We start from the raw sequence: 24,013 nt of genomic DNA on the forward strand, positions 1-24,013 counted from the left end.
CAGCAGGCTCTGGCCACCGCCTAAGCATCTTAAATGTGCCGCCATCCCTGGGATAAGGAACTGCCACAAAGCTCTCTGCCCTAAGGGGGGCAGACTGGGGGCCTCAAGGCCCCTCATCAGGCAGGTAGAGATACTCAAGGAACTGCCCCTAGCTGCAGTTTGCCCCCCTCCCATCCAACCCCAGGCATCCCTGTCTGTCCTGCCTGCCCTCTTCCCAACAGTGCACTGGGGCGATCTCAGCCCCTCACTTAAGTGTCTCATCCTTTGCATCCCTGTCCATCATCTCCCACATCTCCCACTCTAAAAACTAACCAAGTCTCCCAGTGCCCCACCCCAAGACCTCCACCATGGGCACGGACAGCCACTTCCCCCACTTAAGGGGAAGGACCCTAAAGCCATCGGAGCATCAGCTTTCCGGCCTCATCCCCAAACGGGCAGCTACAGGCACACTGGCCATGCCCCTTCTGGAAGCACTTTGCAGAGCTTGGGGCTCAGTTCCTTCAGCCCATGATGAAGAACATGAGCTCAGGGAGGGAAAGGGAGAGAATCAGGCAGTGGCCAGTTGCCAGCTCCTCATGCTGCTAGTGGGGCTCCACCTCCCCAATTTTACCCCTCTACGGCATGTGGTAGATAAACAGGCACAGAAGAGGAAAGTGGTACTGGATTTTCGCGGTTCCTGCACCTAGGGCTGGACCACTGCCCCGGGCTCCAGGTGGCCAGTCTGCAGTCCACCCCAGGGACTCAGGACACAGCGGAATAAAACTCCCTGGCCCCCCACTTATCCCTCCCACTGTCCTCAAAGGCCAGGAGTGGATGGAGGCAGGTGTACTCTGGAGGCTTCTGGAAGCTACCCAGCTGGAGAGGGGAGGGGCAGGAGGAGGCAGAGCCAGGCCCAGAGAGGTCGGCACCAGTGGGCAGATAGAGATGCCCGAGGCACCCCTCCTCCCCTCGGCCCACTGGGCACCCAGGGTGCTGCATACAAGGAGCGCACCTCCCTCCCCAGTCACCAGAGCTCATGCCCCTCCCTGGGCGGGGCCCTCTGAGAGGAGACATTCCTGCCTCCCTTACTCTCCCAAATGCCTGCCCGGTGCCCCCCACCCCAGGAGACGGCCCCAGAGCTGAGCCAGCTAACCTGGAGTCTCTGTCCCCTCCCTGGACGCCACATCAGGCCCAGAGAGCTGTGTGGTCACCCAGGCCACCAGTCCCCATGCCCGAGCCCTGCTCACCAATAGGTGCCAGGAGCAGAGGAGAGGTCCCTGCCACGTGCCCTCCCCAGGCTCACCCACCTCACTATGAAGTCAGGGGAGGAGATGGCTGGTCAGCCTATTGGGAGCGTCCCACCTCATCAGGGGGAGGGCCGAGCTGACCACCCTCAGCACACGGCCAGCCTCCACGCCCGCCCCGGCCACACTTCTGCCCCGACCCTCCTGGCTAACCAGCTCCCCAAGAGGCTGAGAGGGGCCCAGGTGGGGAACAAGGAGCACTGGACCCCCAGGGCTGGGCCGCCACCCCCCTTCCTGACAGTGAGGAAGTCCCAGCATGTCAACAAGGGCAACACTGGTCTGGGGACCCTTGGGGTCCCCTCAGGGCCCCCTCCAGCACAGGCACCCTCCTCCACTCCAAGCATGGGGCCAGGTGCCCCAGGGCAGCCCCCCAGGAACCTCAGTGGAGCCAGTGGGCCGAGGAGGGGTAACCGCCCAGTCAGGGTCAGTGAGCACGCGGGGTGCTGGGTGCTGGCCTCGGGCCATCATGTGCACTTGGAGATGGACGCCTCAGGGCAGCCTCATCCTCCTGCAGGGCCCCGGGCCCATCCCAGCTGCAGACCAGTCCCCGACGGGGCAGGGACTGTCACGTACAGCAGGCGGCTCCTCGGGCCCAAGGCGTCCCCAGGGAGGGCATTCCTTAGCAAGAGGACACTGCTGCTTGAGGTCAGGCTGGTTTTAGCCACCTCCGTGACCCACCACAGCTGTCACGGCAGGTCCCCCTGAGCCCAGCAAGGCTGCTGCCAGGGGAGCAGGGCTGAGGAAACCGCCAAGCAGGGGGCGGGGGAGAGGTTGCCCGAGGGTCAGCACAGCTGCCGAAGACAGGCCCGGCACTGGCAGCTCATGCCCCCTGGGAGTGGACCCAGGTCCTCAGGCAGAGGGTGAAGGCCACAGAGGGTCACTGACGGTGGGTGGGGACAGGGTCTGGCTGGTGCTGTGACTGTGCCCATCCTCAGAGCAGGCCACTAGGAGGAGCTCCCCCAGGGCAGGGTGCCATGCACAGCTGGCCGAGGGAGGACCCAGTGCCCGTCCCGCCCTCCACGGCCCTTGTGGGCAGGCGGCCCCCGAGGGAAGACTGCAGGGCAAGTGGGCCCCCCTCACTGTCCCTCCCGCCCAGGGCTGAGGGTCGGGAAGGTGGCTCAGCTCCAGCACGGGCTGCCGGGATGGTGAGGTCAGCTGTCAGATGGCCCAGCCCAGTGGCGTGGGGCGGCCCGGGCCTCAGCATCTCCAGGGGAGATGCAACAGCCTGGCTGACTGTCCCCAGGAGTCAGGACCAGCATCCCTGAGGCAAGGTGCTCAGCAAGCATCACCTTGCTCTCTGCTTCTTCCCCTGGGAAACAGAGAGCCCCGGAAGGTGCCAGGGGCTGTTGCCATGGGCCTGTGTTGCCCAGCAGCAAGAGCCAACAAGAAAAGTCTCGCTGCCCACAGAAACTGTGTGACAAATTCAGAGCCACCAAGTGCGTCATTGGGGAAGTCACCTCTGAGCCCCAGCCAGGGAAGGGCAGGCGTGTTTCCGGGGCAACGCCATGCAATGGGCCTCCTGCAGCCACAGTGAGGGTTCCTTCCCGAACCACGGGACACTCGGCTGCCCCCCCCCCCCCGTGCCAGGCTGGTGCACCACACTCAGCCAGCAGAACCCAACCTGGGGCTACCTGATACCCCATTGCAGAAAGGGGGCTTGCCAGCCTGCACCTCCATCATGTGGCTGCACCTCACCGTTTCCTGCCCCCCACAGACTTCAAGGCTGCAGGGTGAAAGGGTGGAGGGGAGGGTGGGGGAGATGAGGTGCCTGTGTACAGAGAGAGGTCACCCCTGCCTCAGGGCAGCTGCACGTGTCCCTGGGGAGAAGGTATCAGGGCAAGACTGAGCCAGTGGGTGGGGACTGACAGGGCGCTGGCAAGAGCTGCTGGGAAGACAAAGAGCTTCCTGCCCCTGGGCCTGGGGCTGCCCTGGGCCCGGGACTGCCACGGGGGCTGCAGACTCCCCTGGAAAGGGCAGGGAGCACACGCCGTGGGCACACGGGGGCTCCAACGCATATCCCTCTCCCCTCTGGCTTCTTGTGTGATTTAGTTACAGCGCTTTAAAGACAAAGAGCCACTCTGCCCTGACAAGCACAGGCCCTGCCTGTGTTGGTGCCGGGGCCAGAACTCGCCACCCCACACCGACGACGACGGACCCGTTCTCAAGGGGCCTGTTGCGTGTGGCACCAGGAGTCCTCGCTCCTGGACACCCAGATTCAGCCGCGAGGACGCTCCTCGGAGCCTTGCCATTTGCTGTGAACAGAGCACCCTTCACCCTAGCGGGTGTCATTGTTCCCTCCAGCATAGTTCAGGGTTCACCTGTGTGACCCATAAGAACACGGCAGAGGGGAGGGAATGTCACTGAGACATAAAGTGATAAAGAGACTGGCTTCCATTTGGGGGCTGCTCCCCCTCTCCCCTGGCTCTGGGAGAGCCCTGCCCTGAGCAGCTCTACAGACAGGCCCATGGGGGGCACCGAGACCCCTGCCACGTCCACGGGAGTGATCTTGGAGGCAGAGCTCCCCCCACCAGGCAGAGCAGAGGGAGCAGTCTACCAGACTCGGCAGAGTGCAGCCTGTGAAAGACCCTCAGCCAGGACTCCCAGCCAAGCCCTGCAGCTGCCCTGGGAGGTCCCAAGTGTCAGTCACACCAGGGTGCTACATTTGGGGCAGGTTGTCATGCAGCAACAGGGAACTAACACGCAAGTGTGAGTGGAGAACGGGCCCTGGCCGGGTGGCTTAGTTGGTTGGAGCGTTGTGCCGATTCACTAAGGTTGCGGGTTTGGTCCCCAGTAGTAGCACATGCGGGTTTCAACCCATGGGTGCCTGAATGTCGGGAGTGGCAATCGATGTTTCTCTCTCTCTCTCTCTCCCTCTCTCTGTCTCTCTGTCTCTCTCTCTCTCTCTCTAATTCTCTCTCTCTCTCTAATAAACAGCCCTGGCTGCTGCGGCTCTGTGGATTGAGCACCGGCCTGAGAACTGAAAGGTTGCCAGTTTAATTCCCAGCCCGGGCACATACCTGGGTTGTGGGCCACGTCCTCTGTTTGGTTGTGTGAGAGGCAACTGATCGATGTATCTCTCGCACATCGATGTTTCTCCCCCTCTCTTTCTCCTTCCCTTCCCCTCTCTCTAAAAGTAAAATAAATGCAATCTTTTAAGAAATCAATAAACATATCTTCAGGCGAAGACTTTGTAAGTAAGTAAAGAAAGAAAGAGAAGAAGAAGGCTCTAGACCTGGCTGGTGTGGCTCAGTGGACTGAGGGCTGGCCTGCGAACCAAAAGGACGCTGGTTTGATTCCCAGTCAGGGCACATGCCTGGGTTGCAGGCCAGGTCCCCGGTGGGGGGCACGCAAGAGGCAACCACACATTGATGTTTCCCCCTGTCTTTTCTCCCTTTCTTCTCCTCTGTCTAAAAAATAAATAAATAAAATCTTTTGAAAAAGCAAAGGGCTCTAGGTCAGTCTGAAGCAAACTGACAAGAAACCCAGAAGCCATTAGGAAAAGCCTGGAGGGGCTGATGACATGACACGGAAACCAAATCCATCTGCCCGACCGAACGCAAACCCCAAACCACAAAGTCAAGGGACAAGTGACAAAGTGGGAAAAATATTGGCAAGATGTGACTCAGGGCTCCATCGGTACGGTAGTGACAGGCTACAGCCGGATGACCCAAAAGGAAAACGGGTCAAGGAGGGGAAGGGTGGCAAACGAAAGCCAAAGGTTACTCCACCGTCTGTCCCCAGAGCCAGAATACGCTCAGATGCTGGGGTCCCAGGGACTAACGCTGGTGGACAGTGACTGGCAATGCACTTCACCTGCTGCTCCAACTAGACAACAGGCCACCGTGGAGCCCAACACAGGCCGACCACTGACCGCTGCAAAGACTGGCCAAGGAAGGGGGTGGTGTTGCTGGGCAGTGACACCCAAGAGCTGGGAGGCCCTCCTGGTCAGGGGCCTTAGGCGGGAAAGGCGGAGGCCTCACAGCAGCTACAGAGCGGGCTGCACCCACAGACCTCACCATTGTCAGGGTCGTCCCAGGCAGAAAACCACCTTCTGGTCTGTATGTGTCCCCGAGTCCATGTTCTTGCCCTCGGGGCCCATGTTCCTTTCCCATCCCCGAACTGGGTTTGGGTCTTTCCTCTGCCCCATTGGAGAGTTCTTTCTGTCCCCACTGCCAGGCACAACTCTGACCTCTGCCCCTCTCTCCCCTACGTGCCCAGATGTTACCAGATGCAGTCTGGGAACTGCTGAGCGCCTGCACAGAGCCCGACACCCTTGCCAGGCTGGGCTGTGGACGGGCCTTCAGGTGTGCCAGGGCAGGGTGGGGTGACTGCCGCTAAACAGGAAGCCCCTGATCTCTGAAGGGCTAGCACCCTCCCAGCATTCCCCACACCTGCGGGAACCCTGCGAAGGAGCCAGCCCCAAGCAGGGCAGGGGGCACACACCTAGGAGCTCCAGGTCTTTAGAAAAGGGCTTCTCACACTGGGGTCCCTGGACCGGAATCATCAGCACCACGGGAGATTGTGAGAGTCCCCCGTTCTCAGGCCCCACCTCAGAGCTGCAAGATCAGTGACCTGGGGCGGGCCCAGTGACCTGGGTTTCAACAAGCCCTCCAGGTGCTCTCGTGCACCTGTACCCTCCAGCGTGACACCTACCAGCCCTCTCTGCGGGGCTCACCTTGACCTCCCCAGGGGAGAGGTAGGGAGGCACAGCTGATGGCCGCGACCATGGCCGTCCTGGAGAACAGGCATGCTTGAGCAGGATTCCTGCCCTAAGAGCCCCCCCTGTGAAGTGCCGCCAGGAAGATTGTTGCTTCCTGTCATCCTCACCTTCAGAAGTGTGCACATTCCCAGGTGACTGGCCTCGACTCTGTCCACCTGTCCCTGGATACTAGGCTCCTGTGTATGTGTGTGTAGCCTATGCTTTACAGAAAACTGTCCAGACACACGCAGGAGGCGCTGGAACACAGTGGGCCCAGCAAGGAGTGTGTACGTGAGTGTGTGTGGTGGGTACCTTCTGGGGAGAATGGAAGGTCCCATGAGCTCGGAGCAAGGCCACTCTCACAGGCTAGGACAGAGATGGAGTGATCTTGCTTTTTGCCATCCCGGTGGGGTCACCGCCCTCCTCCTCCCTCATTACGCCCCTGGGGGCCCCAATACACTCACTGTCCCTTGCCATCAGGAGGGCCAGGCACCCTCAGGACGGTGGAGGAAGTCGTGACTGAATCCAGGCTGCCTGATAGAGACCCCACAATCTCTTGGAGCCTGTATTCCGTGGTGGCTTCTTGGGGAGAGGTCGTAGATCCCAGATTCCAGGAAGCGGGGACTCTGGCTGGGTACAGAGCACCTGGAGAGGAGGGGGCAGGCGTATGGCAGAAACAAAGGAGCCGAGCATTTTCTGCGCACGTCTAGGACCTCCACAGACCTCAGCACTACCACCGGAAGCACCGCCTTTCCGCTCACACCTTCAAGGCCAGCTCTGCCAATGGATAGCTTGGCCTGTGAAGAGACTGGTCCCCAGACTGCCCTATTAAACCCAGCCCCTCAGTCCTGGTGGACACTTCTGCTCAATCAAAGCTAGCCAATCTCCTCCTCTCCTCTCTTGGCTCAGTCCTTGTGGGCTTCTTTCTGGGCAGTGGGGCTGAGCTGAGTGTGGACTGGCGGCCAAGAACGTGCCCTCCTGCAGAAAGCAGGGACTTCTTGAGCAGAGCCACGAGGGTTGCCCTGTTTGCAACCCACTGTATGCCCTGCTACTGTGCTTTTGGTGTGAGCTTATATTTTGAGGTAATTAAGTTCACAGGGATTTACATAGAAACGTCCAAGGCACCTGGGGAACTCTTGCACTTACCTAGCATCAGCATCTTGCACGCCCAGTGCAACTCTGAGAGCTGCTCCGGGTTACATGTGCGTGTGTGCATGATTTCGTCATAGGTGTAGATTCAAGTGATGAGTGCCGCCGTCGACGTCCAGTCCATTCCCTCACAAGGATCCCTAAGGTTGATCTCCCACAGCCTCAGCCCGTCTCCTCCTCCTGCCAACCCAGGGCAACCATTATTCTATTCTTACCCCTACAGTTTGGTCATTTGAAGATTGTTACATAAATGGAACTATGCAAAAGGTAGCCTAGGGTGAGCTGTTTTTTTATCACTCACATGATGCCCTTGAGGTCCATCCAAGCTGTCTCCTGTATCCGCGTTCTTCCTTTGCATGGCTGGCGATCGGCCTTGTGGTGGGTCAACCAGTGTTCGCTCAGGCATTCACCCGCTGAAAAAATGAGTTGCGTGTTCCCGGCTTCAGGCGTCTACCAATAACGTGCATGGGCACTGGAGCGCAGGTTTTCCTGTGATGACAGGTTTCCATTTCTTTGGCCTCGGGTCCCAGGGAGCAGTGGCTGGGTCCTGTGGAGGCGGATGTGGAGCTTAGAGAAAGCAGCTGAGGTGCCTTCCGCAGTGGCCGTGCCATTTCACGTCACCACCCTGCAAACTCTTACAGCACGCCGCTGAAAAATTTTACAAAGCAACAGTACCTTAGGCAAGATTGTTAACAAATTTGTTTCATTTCTAACTATATTTTTATATGCAATCACCAACATAGTCATTCAGTTTTAAAAAACATACACCTTACATTTTGATTGTGATTTTCTTTTACTGAGTACTGTATCTTTGAGATCCTTCCATGTCCATACACAATGTCTAGCTCATTTCTTCTCTGGCTGCTTGGTGTTTGATGGAATATGTGTGCTGTAATTTACATAATGAATTCCCAACTGACGTACTGTCACACTTTCTTCCTTTTCTGTTTTGCTATCATATTAATGCTGCAGTCACCAGCACTGAACATGTGTCAGTCTTCCTGTGGGTCCACAGGGGTGTCAAACTCATTTTCACCAGGGGCCACATCAGCTTTGCGGTTGCCTTTAAAGGGCTGAATGTAATTTTAGGACTGTATACATGTAACTCCGGCAAGGAGCTCGGTGCTGCCGCCAGGCAGAAACAAGGTGCCAGGCCGGATAAAACAAGGTGGAGGGCCGGATTCGGCCCACGGGCCTGGTGTTTGACACCTGTGCTCTAGGTCCAATGATCTAGGTCCGGTTAATTTCCAATAACCAGAATTGCCAGGCCAAAACCTATGGGCATTTAGGCCTGACAGGTGTGGCTTAGTGGGTTGGGCATCATCCCGCAAACCAAAAGGTCACTGGTTTGATTCCCACTCAGGTCACATGCCTGGGTTGTATGCCAGGTCCCTGGCTGGGGGTGTGCGAGAGGCAACCAATTGATGTTTCTCTTGCACATCAATGTTTCTCTCCTTCTCTTTCTTACTCCCTTCCCCTCTCTCTAAAATTAGTAAAAATAAATAAATCTTAAAAAAACCTATGGGCATCTAACATGTTAATAGACACTATGTGCCCCTGGACAGGTATCATAGTGTCTATTAACATGCTACTGCCTGAGGGTGCTTAGAGCAGCAGTCCCCAACCTTTCTGGCACCAGGGACCGGGTTTTTCCAGGGCCTAGGGTGGGGGGTGGGGAGGCGGAGCTCAGCCGAGCTTCCTTCGTGGCCTGGTTCCTAACAGGCCATGGACCCCACTCGCTGCCCAGGGGTTGCAGACCTCTGGGTTACAGCATCGTCCCGATATGCCAACGCCGTTGATTCTATACTGGGTAAGGGCACATATAACAATCAAGTAATGAACACATAAATAAGTGGAATAACAAATCGATGTTTCTCTCTCTTTACCTTGGGTGATGTTGCTCAGTGGATTGAGCACCTGCCTGCAAACCAAAAGGTTGTCAACTCAGTTCCTAAACAGGGCACATGCCTGGGTTGTTGTAAGGGACTCAGTTGGGGACATGCGAGAGCCAACCGATTGATATTCCTCTTCCTCCCTTCTCCTCTCTCTAGAAATAAATGAATAAAATCTTTTAAAAATGTTACTAAATTAAAAAAACACTATTTAAGTGTCCCCTCAAAAGATCCCACTTGTTATACACTAGGGCTTAGTGTTTTGTTACATATGCTGCTAATATTTCCTGTCAGTCTGTCTTTTGTCATAAAAGATTAGGTTTGCTTGTTTTGGCTCTTAAGAAGTTATACATTTTTATATTATCAAATTTATTAAACTTTTTTAAAAAGATTTTATTTATTTATTTTAGACAGAGGTCAAAGGATGAAAAAGAGGGAGAGAAACATCAGTGTGTGGTTGCCTCTCGTGCACCCCCCCACTGGGGACCTGGCCAGCAACCTAGTCACGTGCCCTGACTGGGAATTGAACTGACGACCCTTTAGTTCGCAAGCCAACTCTCAATCTGCTGAACCACACCAACCAGGGCAAGTTTATTAAACTCTTAATTGATGAGTTCTGGGTTGTGTCTTAGACATAGAGGCCTCCTCCCACTTGTGACAAGTGGGGAGATTCGAAGCAGAATTTCTGGGTCTGGATTGCCAGTTGCTCATTGACCCAGGCTGGTGGGTGGGCCTGCTGGCCCATCACTGTGGGCTGTGGTGCTGATCACATGACCCACGGCCGCCTGGGCCTGGATTAGGGGCCGTGCCTCTCGGACACCCAACCCCTGTGCTCCAGGGATGCCAGTTCAGTTTGGGAGAAATATGAGGAAATATGCAATGAAAAGTGTTCAGTTATATTGCTTAAATGCATAGGTGGCCTGCAGGTAAGGGAAGGAAATCTGTAGGGAATCAGAGCAAAGGAAAACAGTGGGGTGAGCTGGGGCTGGGGCCCAGTGAGGTGCTGCCTGGCTGGGTCTCCAAGGCACTCAGGGTTCATGGACCTCTGAAGCCGAGCGATCAGAACTGAGATCCCACCTAAAACCAGTGCTCTTGAAGGGACACCTACACGGTGAAAAGGAAGCTCAGGGACAGAAAAAGAAGCAGGTCCAACCCATCCTGGGTCTGGGTGCGAGGGCCGAGAACCCCACCACCCACAGCATCAGCGAGCAGGGCCGCCTTTACCCGGCTGCAGGTGGAGGGGCTTTGGCGAACCCCTGGCTGAGGGAGGAACTGCCTCTCATGGTGGCAGTACTGTTGCGGTCCTGGTAGAGCAAACCCTCCCTGGAAGGGGACACCTCCCCCCGGACTCCCAGAGGCCCCGCTGAAGATTTTAGCAGTCTAAAATTGAAGACACTGCCCACCTTCCTGGAGAATCAGCAGGTCCGTCAAAGAGAGGACTGGCCCTGTCGATGTCCCCAGCACATAACTGCCAGAGGCCAGACAGCAACTTGCGGTAATGGCCGTGTTTGCTACGTGCCTAGACTCCTCCATCCCATCGCCCAGGCAGCCTCTGGAGGTTGGTAGCAGTGTTCTCCTTATTTTCCAGATGGGGAAAGGAGAAAAACAGGACAAAGAAGGGTCAGCAGTTTTCTGGATCACCAGCTAGCAAGTGGCCGAGGCAGGCTGTGGATCCGGGTGTTGGGCTCCAAGCCTGGAGGCAATGCCCTGCAGCCTGGCTTGCTCCCTCGCTCAGAGATTCCCGGGCTGTGCGTGTGGCACATCAGTATGTTCCGAAGGTGTGAAGGGCGAACCCAGGTGAATATCTCCCAGGCCTTGGCCAGCACGTAAGGAAGGGAGGAGGGTGAGAAAGAGAACCATCTTCTACTTTGTATTTAATAAGGGGGGACTCAGAAACCTAGATTGATATTACCTTGGAATTCTCACGAGATCAGAAAACAGTTCTCATGGATATTTACAAATTGTTTGCATTACTGTGAGATAAACCTACTCCTAGACTCTTCAATGACCTCTGAGACACAACAAAATAAAGATACAGAAGGAATAAAAAAGATAAAAATAATTTTCAAAGTCCAGACCAGCTTGAAAAAAACTTTAGAAGTAAAACAACGTAAGTCATTGAAGGGGGTGGGTGGACATGGAAGAGGCTATAAGGGGGATAAGTGGTAATGGAAAAAGTACAATAAAAAATAAACTATTGCCCTGGCTGGTGTGGCTCAGTGGATTGAGTGCTGGCTTGCGAACCACAGTATCTCTGGTTCGATTCCCAGTCAGAGCACATGCCTGGGTTGTGGGCCAGGTGCCCAGTAGGGGGCGTGTGAGAGGCAACCACACACTGATGTTTCTCTTCCCTCTTCCTCCCTCCCTTCCCCTTCTCTCTAAAAATAAATAAATAAAATATATTTTAAAAACCACTTAAAAATACATAGTTGCCCTGGCTGTTGTGACTCAGGGGACTGAACACTGTCCTGTGAACCGAAAGGTCGCCAGTTCGACTCCTAGTCAAGACATATGCCTGGGTTGCGGGCCAGGTCCCCAGTTGGGGGTGTGTGAGAGGCAACCAATTGATGTTTGTCTCACATATCCATGCTTCTTTCCTTCTCTTTCTCTCTCCTTTCCCCTCTCTCTGAAAATAAGTGAAATCTTTTTAAAAATTAAAAATAAAAAACACAGTCATTGAAATAAAAATCTCAACAGATGGATTAAGCCTCAAAGAGATGCCATCAAAGAATTAGTGACCTGAAAATGGTGCCTTGGAAATTACCTCCTGCCTTCTCAGCGGATGATGTTGCTTCCTCCCCTGAAAAACTGAAGCAGCTCCTCCTCGAAGATCCAGGCTCTGGCTCTTCGACGCCCCTCATCGTCGGGGCGTCTAGGCTTCTAGGCTTCCAATGACACCAACTCCTCCCCACCTTCCCCTTGCTTAGGGGCGGCAGCTTCTGCCTGCATTGTCTGTTAGTTCAGTATCCCTTTTTGCACATTCAGTCTTCTAACCCCTGAGTAACCAACCCCTTACAGTCAAGCTCCTGTTCCTTACCTCTTAGCTTGTTACAGTATAAGCAGAGAACTTCCCTCACTTCAGCAGAGCTGAGTGCTGCAAATCAAACCAACGTTTAACTGCGTGTGTTACAGAATCCCAATGTCATTTGAATCCCCAGCCTCTGCACGTTCCTCATGTGAAAGGTAGGCAGTGGTTGGAGCAGCAGGGCCCTGAAACCTGGAACTGGGTTATCTGGTTGAAGATGTCTACTGGGAGCCCCCAGTCCCTCTGAGCCTCACTTGCTGATGTAAGTAGCCTGCCCTCTGGTGTCTGGGGGACTGGTATTTCATTGTTAGAGGGCTGTGTCATTACCTCACTTGGGTAGGTGACTCTTTGTCCTCAAGACCCACTGCAACCAACCCCTGTTGACATTACACCCATTATGAGTGTCAAATACCTACGTGCTCCATGGGACGGACACCAAGTCTAACCCAGGAGGAAATAGATCACACATAAAAGAAAAATTCCCATGACTTGATTGGCATCTAGCAGCTGTGGGTGTGGATCTTCAGGGTGTTAGACTACGGAAGTGAGCTCTAACACTCTGCTGAGTGTGGACTCACTGACAGGGGTGCACTTACTAGGATTCCAGTTGGAATGTGTCAGTGTATGCAGCTGGCGGGAAGACTGGCCGCTCACTTGGTTGGCTGACTGCAACCTGGACACACCTATGGCCTGCAGTTCAACGGTTTTGATGCCCAGAGCTGTCCTGGCATGAGATGGAGGAATGTAAAGGCTCAGGAAGAGAGGAATTTTGGAGTAGATCTATCACATTCCATCTGAACACTCCATTGCCCAAGTATGTTCCACAGAAAGGCCCAGAAGCAGCTCTTTTCAGTGAGGCATTGAAAGCCATTAGAGGGGGACCACCTGTGTCTTTGAAAAGCTCTGAAAAGGCCACAGTGTCTGTAGAAAAGAGACAGGCAACCTTCTACAGCACTGCTTGATGTATATAACCCTTAAATGCTCTAGGTCTGGGAGGCAGACACCTGACTTGAGTTGCCACAGTAGAGGGTCACCACCTCTAACCCGGTTTCCAGACCCAGAGCCGCCAGACGGAAAGGGAGGCCGGGTCCCCTGGGAAGGTCTCTGCACCACGGCTTGACGTGAACAAGTCTTTCCAAGCCTTCCCAAAGGGACCTATACCCGGTTATCCTGAGAACAGGCATGCCTGAGCAGGATTCTCTCCTTTGAGGGCCACACGTGAAGTGACACTGAGAAGACTGTTACTTCCTGACTTCCCCACCTCCAGCTTGGACAGACATCTGTGGCAGACAGCACTTTCCTGGGTGACTGGCCCCAGCTCTGCCCACTTCTCTCTGGATACTAGGCTCCTGTGTGCGTGTGCAGGTGGGGAGGGGGGGAGGTGAATCTATGATTTAGAGAACCGTACAGACACACTCAAGAGGCACTGGAACGTAGTGGGCTCGGCAAGGGGGGGGCGTACATTCTAGGCCCTGGGAGAGCTGCTCTCAGAAGCCTGGACTGGGCGGGGCTGGAGACAGTGACCTTGCCCTTTGCCATACGGGGTCGCGACCCCCTTTCTCCCCTTCTCCAAGTCACTATGGGGAGCACAGCGTCTTTTTTCTCTGCCTGGTCAGGGTGGGCAGAGCGTGCCCAACGGTGCGCACAGGGTCTCCTTAGCCTTACTTTCGCGGGAGGGCGTAAGCCACGACCCAGGTCTCCGGGTTAACACACCCATGGAGCAGAGCTCACAGCAAAGCCGGCTTTGGTTATGGTGGGGGGTGGGGCCCTGGTGGCAGGCCTCCGGCTCCCGCCTCCCCAACGACAAAGGAATGCAGGCTCCAGCATGGCGCGTCCCCTGCGGGCCCTGGAGCCCAGAGGGAGACACGGAGAGCATATTTTGGGCAAAGCGAACCCCCGGAACACGTGCGCAGCCGCCGTGAGCCCCATTCTGGGGTACTTTCCTTCCTTCGACTCTAGGAATATACGTCTTTAATAGTTACAGCAAAACCTCAGGCCGAGTTCTACGCCCAAGATGGCCAGTTGGATGAAGGTTTCTCGTGCTGATGTGGCTAGCCCCCATTGGCCAGCTGTCCGCCACGGTCAGATGCTCCGCCGCTTTCCCGTTTTGCGCATGTTTTCGGCTGCCGACACGCAGGCGCAGAGCATCATTGCCTCTATGGTCTGCAAGTCTGACAGAGCGTCTACCCACCCTCACAGGGACTCTATGGTTCCTACGCGCGAAGATAGACGGCCTATATAAGGCGTGCGCAGGCGTAGCAGCACCTCTTTTCCTTCAGCGAGGTGAGTGGTGCTGACTGACGGCTCCTCTTCGGCCTTTGCCGTTTCTTTCCCTTGGTTCGTGCCCTGTCTTCGTCTTCTGTTCCGACTTTTTGTGTTTCGTTGCAGCCAGTGAAGATCCTGGTGTCGCCATGGGCCGCCGCCCCGCCCGGTGGTGAGTGTTGAATCCATGCTATTTCACTGCTGGAAAGAGGGATAACTGCATTTGGCCGCTGAAAGCAGTCGTGGGGTGGGGCCTCCTTAGGGTAGCTTTTCTATTTTGGGAACAGATTCTACATTTTCCCATATGTCTTCCGGGTCGCTTTAGGTCTTCGTTTATATAATGTGTTTATTTAACTTAAAATATGATGCCGCCCTTTAAGCGCTTCCACAATTTAGTTGGGGTGTTATTGACCCTGTATTGTATTTCTGAGCCAGTTTCAGGATGGAAGCAACGTCCTCCTTGCATCCCGCCCTTTGTCCTGGAAATTCGCCGCCTTTTCAGGCTCACTGCCCTCCGGGCCTTTGTGTCCTATCTCCGTCTTATTTCCGGCTACGTGCTGTGTGGGCTCAGAATTCTTGTGTGGCCTGCAGGGGGCGCCGGGAGCCCTTCACGTGGCTCAGAGGCGAAATGCTGCGTGCCTAAAAGTCTAGGTGGATGGCATGAACTTGACTGCTCTTCTGCCCCAAATTTGTAGTATGCAGGGTATGGAAATGATGTGTGTGTGTGTGTGTGTGTGTGTGTTTTAACTGAGAAAGTCCGTTTCAAAGTGTTGGCCTTACAAGAAACTTAAAACTTCATAAGGCATCAAGGAAGATATTTTTGCCTTTATGTTCCTAACATGGTTGTCCTCTTAACTTTTGATCACCTATTTGTGACTGTATCTTTTTTTTAGAGCCATTTTCTAGATTGACTTGTGTCGCCCCACTCCCTTCCCAGCCCTTTTCGAGGGAGCACTGGAAGCCCCTATAGTCAAGTTCACTTGTAAATCCCTGAAAACCTGCCTTTCTCTCCTTCCCTGCAGTTACCGGTATTGTAAGAACAAGCCGTACCCAAAGTCTCGCTTCTGCCGAGGTGTCCCTGGTAAGTTGCGGAGCAGTTCCCCGACTGGTTTGGCTGCACTGACTCGGTTGTCTGTGGCACTCCACACACAACTTACCCAAGCTTTTTTCAGATGCCAAGATCCGCATCTTTGACCTGGGCCGGAAAAAGGCAAAAGTGGACGAGTTCCCACTCTGCGGTCACATGGTGTCAGATGAATATGAGCAACTCTCCTCCGAAGGTGAGGTTCAGGATTCCTTGTTAGTCATGCCTATACCTGTGCGCTCCCCCAGCCACATCTGGAGCACGCTGTACTGGAATCACAGTGGTGAGCCTCTGAAACTCACCCAGGCAGTATAGATGTCCCCTGAGAGCCAGGGAGGACCATGGTAGGTGCTTCTGCACCGTCCTCACTCTGCTGCCTTCCTTCCTCTCACCTAGCCCTGGAGGCTGCCCGTATTTGTGCCAACAAGTACATGGTGAAAAGCTGTGGCAAAGATGGCTTTCACATCCGAGTGCGGCTCCACCCCTTCCACGTCATCCGCATCAACAAGATGTTGTCCTGTGCTGGGGCTGACAGGTGAGTTGGGTCCTGGGTGTATAAAAGACTCGGCCACCCATAGTAAAGCAAGCCAAATTGCTGGCAAGATTTCAGTGGACACTAGTTCTTCCACCACTCTATAAATGAATACAACCCAGAAACAAATACCAGGGATATCAAGACTAAGTCTTTGCAGCCTCTGGGTGGCAGGTGTAGGAAGTAGGAAGTAACTTTGAACTTGATGACAGCCGTCTGCCAGCAAGCACATTACTGGGACAGTTGCATGTTGGAGGGCTTTCAGATGAGTGCAGTGGCACCCTAGCAGGGATTCTGGTTATTCTGTTTTGGGGTTCACTGCAGCCAATTAAGCCGACCGAGCTCTTTTACCCATGGGGGCCCGGTGTGCGATGTCTGCAAACAGTAGCATCCTTGGTAGTGTATGCAGCCTGTTGCTGGTACGGGTTGCCTTAAGGGACCTTGGATACAGCCCTTTCTGGTGGATACTCACATCTGACCTCATGCTGTCCCCAATCTAGGCTCCAGACAGGTATGCGAGGTGCCTTTGGAAAGCCCCAGGGCACAGTGGCCAGGGTCCACATTGGCCAAGTCATTATGTCCATCCGCACCAAACTGCAGAACAAGGAGCATGTGATTGAGGCACTACGCAGAGCCAAGTTCAAGTTCCCTGGCCGCCAGAAGGTAAGTAGTGCTGTGGTCTTGTTCCTGCCTTTACTTGCCCCAGTCCCCAAGTATCTTGATTTAATTCTTTGTTTTTTCCCAGATCCACATCTCCAAGAAGTGGGGCTTTACTAAGTTTAATGCGGATGAATTTGAAGACATGGTGGCTGAAAAGCGGCTCATCCCAGATGGCTGTGGGGTCAAGTACATCCCTAATCGTGGTCCCCTGGAGAAATGGCGGGCTCTGCACTCATAAGTCTCTGCTTCTACCTTAACAACCACCAATAAATCCTACTTGCTGTCCATGTCTTTGCATCTGGATTCATGGGGGCTGGGGAGCCTCTGGGAACCCCAGGGTCACTGTCTTTTCCAAAAGAGGCTAACAGTGTGTCAGCTGGTAAACAAACCAACCCAGAACAACCTGGTTAGGCCATTGACTTTGGACTTGCCTAGATCAGAGGCTGCAGTTTCAAAAGCCCGGGCCATTGTTAGTCCTAGTGCAAGGGCTGCCTTGGTCAAGTGCCCTTCCCTGGGTGATGGAAAAGGGTTTGTGACTTAACGCTGCCCTTGGGCTGCTGTGGAATCCTTGTCCACGAGTCCTAAGCCAGCAGCATCGTGGAATGGGGAGAGCCGAAAGTATCTGGGCATGGTCCCAGTTACCCCTTTAAAGTGTCTACAAGGCTTGGCAACAGGACACCTTTCAGCAAGTACTGCAGCCTCAGATCATAAATTTGATTGTAACTTGCACTTAATGGCTTTGATGCCTTGCTGAGGCTGTTTTTACTGAGCTCTCTTCCTGGAGAATGGAGTGGTCTTAAAGTTAGCTAGGACCCTTGGGTCCTTTTTGGGCAACCTGATCGTGCCCTCTCATTTAGTGTGTGGCTGTTCTAACACGTCCCTGGAAATCTGCTTGTTCCATTTGCTGATGTGTAATCTTGGGATGCAATAAGCGTCATTAATATGACTGCTTCACAAAACAACACTCCCTACAAGTTTAAGAATTTCCTAGCAATTATCATTTAACATATCTGATTCATGCATTTTTTTGTGGATCTGTAGCTTTGGTAACCACCCTGCCTGGGGCCACACCGGCCACAAGAATGTGCCAAGGTGGACTGACTGCACCCCCTGGGCTTGGCTGCAGGTACTAGGGCTGTTGGTGGCTATTGTCATTAGATTATGACAGCTTAAATATGTCAGCCACGGTTTACTTGTGTGTGAACTGCTAATCTCCATCCAATAAAGATTTCTTTAGAGAGGGGAAGGGAGGGAGAAAAATGTGAATGTGTGAGACAGACATCGGTCGGTTGCCCTGCCTGGGAATCAAACCAGCAACCTATTGATTTGCAGGCTGGTGCTCAACCCACTGAGCCACACCAGCTTTTTTTTTTCTTTTTTTTTTAATAGACGGAAGGAGAGGGAGAGAACATCAGTGTGTGGTTTCCTCACGCCCTACACCAGGGAACCTGGCCCACAACCCAGGCATGTGCCCTGACTGGGAATCAAACTGGCGACCCTTTGGTTTGCAGGCCAGCGCTCAAATCCACTGAGCCACACCAGCTGGGGCTCCATCTTTTTTTTAAAAAAGATTTTATTCACCCTTATAGGAAGGGAGAGAAACATCCACAGGTTGCCTCCCACATGTCCCCAACCAGGAACCTGGCCCACAACCCAGGCATGTGCCCTGACTGGGAGTTGAACCAGTGACCCTTCAGTTCATAGGCTGAGGCTCAATCCACTGAGCCACACTGGATAGGGTTCCATTCTTTTCTCTACCGGCATCTTAATACTGACTCATATGAATCCTATGTGCCATAAAGGTGTTCCATTGATATATCTTCTATGCACATGTGTCCCTGTAATGTAGCTTTTTGTCCTCAGTGTGTATATGTTTCCTTTTTGTCATTTTTCACAAGTTGTGATTCCCTTTTCTGAGCCCTTCTCCCCTCCCTCAGCCCTGGAGCCTGCCTGCTTTACCCCCCCCCCACTCCTGCGGACCTGGGGGAAGAGCACCATGGCTCCAGCCTCAGGGTCCTGCCTCCTCGTCCACATTCTAATGCCAGGCACAGGCTTAACCAAAGGACCCACAGCAGTCAATAGGTAGGGGATGGAGGAGGGCTGCAGTTGAAGCCCTTCGGGAGTCGCTTTGGCCGCAGGGCAGAAGGACAGGAGAGGCTGGGGTTTGAGTCCCGAAGACAATGTCATCACCACATCTGTGTGCAGCAGGCACCGGGGTCGGGGTGAGGTTCAGGCCATCAAGCCCAGCTTTGGGGCAGGAGTGGCGGCAGCACCAGCAGCAGCGATGGCAGCAACAGAGCGGCCAGACTGAGGGGCTGGATCTTGTGTGGTGCCCTGCTCAGCTCCACCTCCACAGGGTAGTGGTCACTGATGTTGAGGGCCTGGGGATGCACAGAGGGACAGAGTGTCAGGGCTGAGCAACTTCTCTGTGGCCAACTTGTGCCTCAGCCTTTTACCTCCTCCTCAGTGAGCTGGAACACCCTGGGGAAGTTGAAGGCCGAGGCCGTGTGTAGTAGGCTCTGGCAGCGCTCTCCGTGCAGCACTATGCGGTCGTAGGCACAGTGGGTGCTGGCCCGCACCGTGGTGTCCTCCTCATCGGCGATTGCCCAGTAGAAGTCGGCCTGAGTCCGCAGTACCAGCTCACCCAGGCGCTTTTTGGTCAGTGAAGCACAGTCAGCATTGAAGTCCCCAAGCAGGATCATGTCCTGGAGAGGGGGACAGCTGTTGGGCCTGGCCACCCTGCCATCCAGTTCCCATCTCTATGATGCAACCTGCCCAGCCCTACCTTGCTCTGCCAGTGCTGGGAGACATCCAGAAACACATCGTACAGGGCGTTCAGCTCCTTCTCTACAGCCTTCGGAGTGGTGTGTAGGGGGACCAACACCAAGCTGGGAAGGACTAACAAGACCCCAGAGATGGAGGGCTCCCACCCCGTCCTGGCTCTTCTGCACACAGCCTCTTCTGGATGACCAAGCCCCTAAGAGAGCCAGCCAGATCCCCCCACTTCCCGCTCCCACACAGCAGGGCCACCCTTTCCTTCCTACCCTTGCTGGGCAAAGTGAACTGGGCCACAAAGGGCTCCCGGGCAAAGACGTCATCCTTGTCATTGTACACGTAGTAATCCTGGACCTGTGTCTTGTGAGACCTGGGGGACCAAGGGATGGGAAGCAGTGGCCCCACATCGATTTTGGTTGGCAAGTGCCAACATCAGAGCTGGCACTCAGGGAGGGGGCCCTCCACCAGCAGCTTCAGCTCATGGGAGCACAGCTTTCTTAGCCTTTTTCATAGAATTTGATTGAGACAAAATTTATATACCATAAAATTCCAGTGGTATTTAGTATATTTGTAAGTTATAGACCCATCACCACAATCAATTTTAGGACATTCTTATCACCCCAAAAAGAAACTGTACCCATGAACAGTCACTTCCCATTCCCCTCCCCTCAGCCCCCGGCAGCCAGTGGCCTATTTTCTGTCTCTAGGTTCACCTATTCTGGGTGTCTCATGTCCATGTAATCGAATAAGATTTGTTCTTCTGTATCTGGCTTCTTTCCTTAGTGTAGGTTTCCAAGGTTCACCAGTGCTGTAGCATGGGCCAGTGTTTAACTCCCTCTGATGGCTGAGTAATATTCCATTGGATAGGGAGACCACCTTTTATTTATCCACGCATCAGCTGGTGGGCACTTGGCTCACTTCTACTTTAAGGAGTCATGAGTGAGGCTGCTATGAGCATTCCTGTGTGGACATTGTTCCCCAATATTTTGGAGTGAATTCTAGACATTATATAATTTCATCTACATAAAGAAATAGTCTTGCCCTGGCTGGTGTGGCTCAGTGGATTGGGTGGGGGCCTGTGAACCAAAGGGTTGCAGGTTCAATTCCCAGTCAGGGCACATGCCTGGGTCGTGGGCCAGGTGCCCCGTGGGTGCCGTGAGAGAAGCAACCACACATTGATGTTTTTCTCCCCATCTTTCTCCCTCCCTTCCCCTCGCTCTAAATATAAATAAAATCTTAAAAAAAAAAAGAAAATAGATCTCCTTCCCTGACAGTCCCCCTTGTCCTCTCGAACCTGACCCCAAAGGGTTCCCCCCAGGATGTCTTCCCAGGATCTTAGGGCTGTTTCTGGAAACCATATCCACTCAAGGCCCATGACGGGCCCTGGTTGAGCCTCTTTCCCAGAAGCTGCAGCCAGCCACTCCCAAACGGGCCCAGACATGCCCTGTGCCTCGCTTCCACAGAAGAAGGCAGAGGGGCCCAACCTGCTGTAGGAACACGTGAACACCAAAGCTGGCAAGGGAAGAGGAGAGGCAGATCCCAGAATAAAACGGTGGAGGAGAAACCATGCGATGAGAAGGTGGGGGCTGCCCCAGGAGGAAGGGGCCTGCAGCCCTTACGAATACTCAGCCGTCTCTCAGTGTGCCCTGGCCTCCGTCCGTGCTTACCGGTAGATGTACACGTACTTCTCCATATATGTGCTGCGCCCTAGAGGGGGGCTGCTCAGGGAGCTGTAGGGCCCAGAGCCGTCATATCTGCCAGGAAAGGGAGCCCAGTGTCAGGGGCCCTGAGGCTCAAGGGGACCCCGGATTAGACCCATAGAGCCCAGCTCACCGGTTGAGCTCTCGAAGCAGGAGGGAGATGGCACTGGGAGAAGGGTCAACCACCTCCTGCAGCACCATGATGTCGCAGCGGGCCAGGATCTGCAGGACAGCAGGAAGGCCAGCCCTGCTCAGCACCACCCAGGAGGGCAGTGAGGTCCCTGAGGAACTGGCGCTGGCCACTGACGTGGTCGAGAGTGTCACAGTGTGCTGGCTGTGGCCCACAGACAGCAGTGGGACTAGAAAAGACCTGGGAGAAAACGGAGTGCCATGCCCGCCCACACTACAGGGGAAGAGACTCAGGCCGACGCCACGGGAGGCCCTTGCCCGATGTCTCTGTACCCATGTCCCTTCTTTTCTGCGACATGCTCTGGGTCAGGCAGGGCTGGGGGCTTTGTGTCTTGTGGTCTTCAGGAGTGCAGCTTCCCTGCAATGAGGAACTTACCCGAACTAAGGTGTTGATCACGTGGTCCCTGGCCGCCTTGGCAAGCGTCAGCCGCTGGGCGTTGAAGGCACAGATGCGAAAGGCCCCAATCCCACCAACCAGGAGCAGGAGCACAGCTGGGCAGCGCATGGCTGTGTTCGCGCTACTGGGATCCTCTGGAGGAATCCAGGTTGCCTCAGGATGCAGTCCCAGCTGGGCTCGGTGCTAGTCTGAGAAGGACACAATGTTATGGACAGAGGAGGAAGTGATTCTCACCCTGCTGCCCAGCGCCAGCCCCCCGGAGCTGCCAGCGTTGCGGGCTTCCTGCCTTTTCTCCCTGTGGACATCTTCTGACACTGGCACATACGGCTTGGCCTCATTCTTTTAATTGTGGTAAAACACACACAGCATAGAATTTAACACCCCAACCATTTTTAAGTGTACAGTTCGGTGTCGGTAAGCACATTCACATTGCTGTGCCGCCATCACCGCCATCCACCCGCAGAACTTTTCCACCTTCCCAAACTGAAATTCTGTCCACGTTAAACACTAACCCCCCCCATATCCCTCCATAGCCCCTGGCACCAACCACCCCACTTTCTGTCTCTATGAGTTTGCCTGCTCCAGGGACCTCATAGAATGAAATAACACACCAGTTGTCCTCTTGTGACTGGCTTATTTCACTTAGCATAATGTCCTTAAGGCTCATCCATGTGGTAGCATGTCAAAATTTCCTTCCTTTTATTTAAAAAAATTGAATTTATTGGGGCGACATTGGTTCAAAATTCCCTTCCTTTTAAAGGCTGAGTAATATTCCACTGTATGCATAACCACATTTTCTCCATCCATTCATCTGTGAATAGACACTTGGGTTGCCTCTACCTTTCGGCTGCTGTGAGTAATGCTTATGAACATGACTGTACGAATATCTCTTCAAGTTCCTCCTTTCAATTCTGTTTGGTATATTCCCAGAAGTGGAATTGCTGAGCCATGTAATAATTCTATGATTAATTTATCGAAGAACCACCGTACTATTTTCCACAGCAGCTGCACCAACTTACATTCCCTCCAGCAGTGCACGAAGGTTCAACCTCAGGGTTGATCCCAGCTTTTCACCGCCATTAGTAACTAGGAGGACCATCTTCACAAATATCTCTCTCTCCACTTGTAAGATGTTAATCTTTAAGACAAGCTCTCTGCAGTGCAATTGCTGGGTTTAAGGGCATATGCATTTAAAATGATCTCAAGTACACCAAATCACCCCACTGCAGCGCGTGATGGGGCCCCTTTGCCATGCCGCACCACCATTGGTGAGCCCCTCTTGTTCATGTTATCAGCTAGAGACCCCCCCCCATTTCCTGAGAGTCTCTCGGGGTTTATGTTTTTCTCAGACTCACCCTGACTTTGCTCTTTTGGGCTCAGCTCCTTGATCATGTGGCTCTCGTTCAGTGATAAAATAAGTGCTTTGACTTCTGTCTGCCTGCTCTTCTCTCTCACTTTGTCACCTTCCCCCTGGGGCTCACTTTCCTCCTCTCTCAGGCTCTGCCTCTGTTTTTCTTGGCCTCTCTTCTCTGTTTATGTGTCATGGCTTTTCTGCACATCTTCACTCTCCTGGCCAGCTCCACTCCTGTTTCTTCCTCATCACCTGCTCTGTCACTCATGTTAGTTTGGGTCGCCTGCTGTGGTGCCTATTCTGGGATGTATGTGGGTGTTTGGGCAGCCCTGGACTGTCAAGGACAGGCTTGGAGGTTCTAGGGCCAGGAGCCCCCCAGGAGGGTGGAGGACAAGAAGACCAAAGCCCAGCCTGGGCTTCCAACACCAGACTTTGGCCCCAGCCCCGGGGTTCCTTTTGTCTCTTACTACCGCCCACACCTCCGGAGTGGGGGACAACTTCCACCCTCCCTCTGCCCAGAGGGATTCCATACCTGCACAGACCAGCTTGTCTGCACACCTGCCTCAGCTGTAAGCGGATCGAGACACCCCACGGAAACACAGCGTCTGCCCGGCAGAGACCAGAGAGGCGAAAAGAGGAACAGGCTGTCTTACCGCCTCACCCGTCGGGGCCAGGCTGGCCAACCTTCACTTCCCCACCAGCAGAGGAGGTCCCGGTTCTGACTCAGCGCTTGATGATAGGACAGGCAGCTGATTCCTACCCGCCCAGTTTCCCATCAGACCCCGCCTGCTCCGCCCCGCCCCCGACCCCGCGCTCTGGGTCAGGCGTGAGACCCGGCAAGGGCGGAGGCTCCGGGCTGCAGGCAGATGACAGACCTGTGAGTCACAGGGAGAGATCCAGGCGCAGAGCCCGTTAATGAGTGGTTGCTTGTGCCAAGGGTGTGCGGCGAGGAGGAGCGGGCGCTTGAGTGCCATCCCGGAGCTGCATTCCCCCAGACTGGGCGCTCAGTCCCCGC

At 54.3% G+C, this 24,013-nt stretch overlaps 2 protein-coding genes, 1 long non-coding RNA gene and 1 other non-coding gene across 7 annotated transcripts; 2 read left to right on the plus strand and 2 right to left on the minus strand.

The window, feature by feature from the left end:
• Positions 1–1,151: 1,151 nt before the first annotated feature.
• On the minus strand, positions 1,152–10,774 carry LOC128780009 (uncharacterized). Of its 3 annotated transcripts, XR_008426010.1 has the most exons (5): positions 10,427–10,774; positions 9,018–9,178; positions 7,433–7,678; positions 7,129–7,311; positions 1,152–6,627 (listed from the first exon to the last, which is right to left on the minus strand). It is a non-coding gene; the product is annotated as an uncharacterized lncRNA (long non-coding RNA). The 3 variants fall into 3 exon arrangements; XR_008426011.1 differs by lacking the exon at positions 9,018–9,178; XR_008426012.1 differs by lacking the exon at positions 9,018–9,178 and having other exon boundaries at positions 7,433–7,779.
• A 3,544-nt stretch (positions 10,775–14,318) lies between these two features.
• RPL10 (ribosomal protein L10) lies at positions 14,319–16,873 on the plus strand. 2 transcript variants are annotated; one of them, XM_045188227.2, is made up of 6 exons: positions 14,319–14,482; positions 15,333–15,391; positions 15,483–15,590; positions 15,791–15,929; positions 16,427–16,589; positions 16,672–16,873. In XM_045188227.2, the coding sequence occupies exons 1-6, from the start codon at positions 14,460–14,462 to the stop codon at positions 16,822–16,824; spliced, it is 645 nt and encodes a 214-aa protein (XP_045044162.2). In that variant the 5' UTR covers positions 14,319–14,459; the 3' UTR covers positions 16,825–16,873. The 2 variants fall into 2 exon arrangements, with proteins under 2 accessions (XP_045044162.2, XP_045044163.2); XM_045188228.3 differs by lacking the exon at positions 16,672–16,873 and having other exon boundaries at positions 14,323–14,482; positions 16,438–16,582.
• On the plus strand, positions 16,245–16,379 carry LOC112296359 (small nucleolar RNA SNORA70). The gene has a single exon (XR_002973873.1). It is a non-coding gene; the product is annotated as a small nucleolar RNA SNORA70 (small nucleolar RNA).
• A 1,088-nt stretch (positions 16,874–17,961) lies between the features above and the next one.
• On the minus strand, positions 17,962–23,697 carry DNASE1L1 (deoxyribonuclease 1 like 1). The gene is made up of 8 exons (XM_024551118.4): positions 23,531–23,697; positions 21,627–21,835; positions 21,195–21,283; positions 21,029–21,115; positions 19,631–19,731; positions 19,372–19,484; positions 19,043–19,291; positions 17,962–18,967 (listed from the first exon to the last, which is right to left on the minus strand). The coding sequence occupies exons 2-8, from the start codon at positions 21,753–21,755 to the stop codon at positions 18,824–18,826; spliced, it is 912 nt and encodes a 303-aa protein (XP_024406886.1). The 5' UTR covers positions 21,756–21,835; positions 23,531–23,697; the 3' UTR covers positions 17,962–18,823.
• Positions 23,698–24,013: the final 316 nt, after the last annotated feature.

This window comes from Desmodus rotundus, chromosome X, assembly GCF_022682495.2.
Source record: "Desmodus rotundus isolate HL8 chromosome X, HLdesRot8A.1, whole genome shotgun sequence".
Lineage (NCBI taxonomy): Eukaryota > Metazoa > Chordata > Mammalia > Chiroptera > Phyllostomidae > Desmodus > Desmodus rotundus.